This window comes from Bubalus kerabau, chromosome 19 (assembly GCF_029407905.1).
Source record: "Bubalus kerabau isolate K-KA32 ecotype Philippines breed swamp buffalo chromosome 19, PCC_UOA_SB_1v2, whole genome shotgun sequence".
In the NCBI taxonomy this organism is placed as follows: domain Eukaryota; kingdom Metazoa; phylum Chordata; class Mammalia; order Artiodactyla; family Bovidae; genus Bubalus; species Bubalus kerabau.
The window spans coordinates 27,885,721-27,890,857 of NC_073642.1; the positions used below are offsets into that span (position 1 = coordinate 27,885,721).

Consider the following 5,137-nt stretch of genomic DNA (forward strand, 5'->3'; position numbering starts at 1 on the left):
TGCAATTCCTGGTTAGGGATCTAGATCTCAAGTGCCACACCTAAGACCCAGAGCAGCCAAATAAATAAAATTCAAAAAGAGAAGCAGGGTGGTTTGAAGCTTCAGGAAAGGTTATTGAAGGTTAGAAAAAGGTGAAGTAATTGGAGCTGTGCACAGAGGTATCTGAGTTACATGGTTCTTCACAGGATGCACATTAAGAAAATGATGGGCTACATTATCATGATCTCAAGATGGAGATTTTGGCCCTTGACAATGAAAGGGCACCCACTGGACACTTGTGCAGGCCCAGTTGAATGGTCAATGGTCTCAACTTGTTTGAGCTGGGCAACACTAACCCCGTATTCTGAACAACAATTTAATCAACTATTACTACACTGACCCCTGATCAGAAGTGTTGTCTACAGGGGGCAGTTAGAGGAGTTGTGTGATATATTTTCTAGGCTGTGAAGCCAGGAGGGTATGCAGTTTGCAGGAACACTTAAAACACACTTGGTCAGTGAAAGCAAGTTATAGGTTATTATTCATTAATATACAGATTATAGTTCAAGGAATCTAATTAATGACTGCTCCTGTTTCACTATCACTGGTTTGGGCTTCAAAATGAAAACTTGCTCACGGCATTCTGCTGCTTGAAATTCTTTCTTGTTCACTGTTGCTCTGAGATAAACTCCAGAATGCCTAAGCGAGGCCTGGCCTTGCTCCAGCTCCCACTGTCACACAGATTGTGCTCTTCCCTACAAAGGTGAGGTGCTTCCTTGTATTTCACCTGCTGCCTGCTCTACCATCAGTTCCTTTGACCCTCTCTTTCTCTCCTCCCCTGTACCAGCTTGTTACAACTGCTCAAGCTTTCAGACCAGCTCTAGCCTGGACTTCCTGAAGCAATTCCTGGGCCACCACGCAGGCGTGGCACTAGCCTGTCCCTGCCTTTCCTTCCCCAGTTTTCTCACAGCATCCTTTGGTGGGATCCTTCTCATAGTGTTGCTGGGTGTTAATACATCTGTCTCTACCACCAGATTGTATTTTCTTTTTTTTTGAATGTCCACTTAGGAACAGGCCCTGAGCTGGGTATTTATTACACATTATACCATTCAATCACACATCAGTCTTTTTTGTGTTTTGTTTTGTTTTGGGGTGCCTACTGGGGTAGGTAGGATCTTAGTTCCCCAACCAGGGATCAAACTCCACCTCCATTGGATCTTCCAGCTCCTTGCATTGGAGGCACAGTCTTCATTACTGCACTGTCAGGGATGTCTGGACTGTGTGTTTTCTGAAGGGAAAGACCGTCTTCTTGCATCATCAGGATCTAACTGGGACCTGTCATGCAGTGAGAGGAATCCAGCTGATATGAAATGAAATGACCAAGAGTAGTTGGGTGTTGCTCTCAGCACAGAAGAATAGGCCGTAGTCATTTAGTGGCACAAGACAGAGACTGCATTTGCAGTTTTTCCAAGCCTTCTTTTCATGTATTTATCTCTAGTGTTACATAATCCGTTAACTGTTCTGATAGGAGATGTCTTCACAAATGGCAAATCTGCTTCTTTTTTCATGGGTATTTACACAGGGAATTTGCAGTCTTGGTCAGTTCCCAGACTGGCTGAAGTCTTTGATGTTAGCACTGATGTGATCCGAAGGGTTTCAGAAAGCAAATTTGTACCTGTTAGGGTCCACAAGGGGTTCAGAGCATATTATTTAAAAATGGTCCATTGCAGTAACCTGGCAAACAAGGGATAAAGTCATAGTGGCCACATTGCCCTGGTAGCGTCCTGTTTTTCCTTAAGACAGTGTCCCATTTTTCCCTGCTGGTGCCAGTTTCTCAAGACTACGTGACCACCCGCCTGTGAGACCCCTCTGACTATGTGATCACAAGACCCCAGCTTCAGGCTAAAGATAACCTAAGGCCCCCTCCCTTTGGGGCACAATTTCCCATCGATAGGGTATAAGAAGGGTTGGCTGTGAAGGGAGATCACTAGTTTCTCTCTAAAGCCAGTTACTTTCTCTCTTCCTATAATAAAGCTTTCTCTGCCTGAAAGCCCAGCTCACTCTCTTTTTCTCCGTGTTCACCTTCCAGTAACCACATTGGAACAGAAACTGAAGCAGGATCAAAAAGTCCTTAAGAAACTGGACTTGCCCACTCATTCCAGGAGCTCCCAGGCCCTGGATTCCTCAAAACGACTTTCTGCAAGCCAGTCTGCATCAGGCTGTTTGCTGATGTCTGGGGATGAAGCCTCATCCAAAGGCCATGGTCACAGCATAGCTTTGAAAGCCATTGAATTGAACACTCACAGTACAGATACACCAAGGATACAGAAGGAAAGGAATAAAGGAGTCCAGGGCCTGGAGGAGGGCAAGTGTTTAGTGCCTGTTGCTGCTGCTCTAGGTCACCCCACCAGCAATTGTGGGGGAGCGAGAGGAACTGACAGTGATGGACTGCCCAGCAACCAGAGGTTGGAAGAGCTGAAGGCAGGGGACCCAAGTGACCAGATCTTCAGCAACAGAGTTGTGCAGAGGGAACGAGAGTTTTTCAACAGCAATGGGAACTTCCTGTACAGAATCTGAGCCAGAGACGTGCCACGTGACACACAGCCGGCCAAGAATATTTGGTTCTGCCTGGGTTTCTGTGTATGAATTACCCACCTTGGAAGCGGGGGAAATGATGAGCATGGAATGTGGGATGAAAGGTTTGAATCTGACAAAGGGCAGAGGACTTCACAGGGCAGAAGTGCCTGGGAGTGGGGCAGTGACCAGCCACGCACAGTCCAGCCTCCTGGAGCACAGCCCCTGCTCTGATCCACATGCATCTTCAGGACTCGCCCGTCTTGCATGTGCTCTTTGACTTGCTCTCTGTTACTTTTGTTACTGTAGTCACACATAGTGGCCTGCCTCCGAGAATCCTGCCCCTCTGCCTGACTGTTAAACTAAAGTGCTTTTGTTCAGAACTCTGTCCACCTGTGGATGGCAGGAAGGAAGAAATTAACACATTCCCTTCCTGAGACTTGCCATTCTACAAGGTATTTGCAAGATTAACAGCCTTTTTAGTCTGTTCCTCACCTCTTCTATCTCTAATTCATAAAAGAACCTGGCATCCAGCCCCCGAGAAGATGGTTATTTGGAAACATTAATCAGCCATCCTCTTGGTCAGCCAGCCCTCAGAATGCAGCTGTATTCCTTGCCTCAACACCTCGTGTCATGTGGTGAGCATAGCGAGCTTGGACCCTTGACCCTGCTCCTGACCTCTGTCCTCAGCTAATTTAAATCTGCATCCTAAGCAGCTCTGTGCCAGCTGCAAAGAGAGGGAGCCAGTTCACACATCCCTCCCAGGGCAGGAGGCCCGTCTGGGCAGGACTCAGCACACAGGAACCTTGCACAGAGCCCTTGTTGCAGAGCACCCCCAGCCCTCTTCCTGGGCAGAGCTGGCTCTGAGCACCTCAGAGCAGGATCTGGACTAACTAACAGCTGCTCCTGGACAGGTTGGTGACCCTGGGCTTCACTCTGTGTGGCCTCCCTCCACCACGTCTTCCAGAGGCTTCCACTGCACCAGGACCCTGGGCCCCTGTCTCCACCCACCATCCCTTTTCTTCCTGACTCCTGGGTCCCTCTCCTTAGGAGAAAGCCTCCTTGAAATTCTCTCCCACTCGTGGGCCAGAAAAAATGATTAGAAATCAGGCCAGAGCTTCAGGCCCAGGTCCATCCTGACCCTCAAGACTACACTTTTCTGTTCCTTGCACCTGGCCAGCACAACAAGGCCCATTTTTGCAACTGTGAGCCCCTGAGGGGTGAGGATTGGCTGACCTAGACGAGCCACCCAGCCCTTCCCAGCAATGCCTGGGTTGAGGTCTTTACAAACAGCCCCCTCCAGGAGATGGGGCTTCCCTGGTGGTTCAGTTGGTAAATGAATCTACCTGCAATGCAGGCGATGCAGGTTCCATCCCTGGATCTGGAAGATCCCCTGGAGAAGAGAATGGCTACCCACTCCAGTATTCTTGCCTGAGAAATCCCCTGGACAGAGGAGCCTGGCGGGCTACAGTTTATGGGGTCTCAAGAGACCTACCTTACACTTAGACCTTTATCTTGAAAATCTGTTGCTAAGCCGTGTCTGATTCTTTTGTGACCCAATGTACTATAGCCCACCAGGGTCCTCTGTCCATGGGATTTCCCAGGCAAGAATACCGGAGTGGGTTGCCATTCCGTTCTCCATGGAATCTTCCCCACCCAGGGATCCAAACCCGAGTCTGTGGCATTGACAGGTGGGTTCTTTACCACTGAGCCATACTAAAATGGGATCTTTATCTTATTTGGAGCTTATTCTTGTGTATGGCATTCGGGAATATTCTAATTTCATTCTCATTTTCGCTGTTCAAGGAACCAGTGAGGTAGGAGATAGATGGGCTCCAGGTTGGAAATTCACAATCAGCCAGCCTCTGCTCTGCATTTCCTGAAGCAACATAGGTGGGTTCCAGTTGAGGAATTTAAAACCAGCCCCCTGTATGCTCTCAGAAATTGAAGTAACAATAGAAACAGAGTAAGTAGCCAGTCTTTGTCTCTAGTAAACACCTCAAGGGAATAATCTTGGCAAGGACAAAGAGAGGCAAAGCCCTGATTGAGTAAAGGATTAGGGAGAACACTACACTCGCAATGCACAGAAAGGCTCCTTGGAGTCAAGTCAGAGGATAATTCCAGGCCATAAGGAGTCATGCTCCTCCTAGAAGCCTCCCACTTCAAGATACATCTTGGCTGAGGTTTGTATGTGCACCCCAGGGGAGGGTGCTGAGACAAATTAACCGGTGGCGGGGGAGGGGGGGTTACAAAGATTACAAAGCAAGATGATCGGCCTGAGGGAAGACAAAGACCCAGATAACTGGCCTCTTATAAAGGATATAAACTTCCAAAGGCACAACTCTCTCTCTCTGAGCTCACCTGTGGATCTTCCCACATGTACTTTTTTTCTCAATAAACTTTTTACTTTACTCTTTACCTTCTGCCTCCTCACCTGAATTCATCCTTGACCAGGCAGGCAAGACAAGGGACCTTAGCCCTGACAGCTGGCCCCTGTGGTCAGTGGTTAGGACTCCCAGTCTGGGAAGCTAAGACCCTGCTTCCAGCTACTGCTCACTGCCGCTTAGAGCTGGGCACATCGGAA

At 48.4% G+C, this 5,137-nt stretch overlaps 1 protein-coding gene and 1 long non-coding RNA gene across 2 annotated transcripts; both read left to right on the forward strand.

The window, feature by feature from the left end:
- Positions 1 to 1,461: 1,461 nt before the first annotated feature.
- Positions 1,462 to 2,556, forward strand: LOC129634024 (neugrin-like). Its single transcript, XM_055555989.1, has 2 exons — positions 1,462 to 1,654; positions 2,072 to 2,556. Exons 1-2 carry the CDS (start codon positions 1,462 to 1,464, stop codon positions 2,554 to 2,556), a joined length of 678 nt encoding a protein of 225 aa, XP_055411964.1.
- Positions 2,557 to 3,223: 667 nt separating this feature from the next.
- Positions 3,224 to 4,707, forward strand: LOC129634025 (uncharacterized). Its single transcript, XR_008705373.1, has 3 exons — positions 3,224 to 3,467; positions 4,360 to 4,446; positions 4,545 to 4,707. It is a non-coding gene; the product is annotated as an uncharacterized LOC129634025 (long non-coding RNA).
- Positions 4,708 to 5,137: the final 430 nt, after the last annotated feature.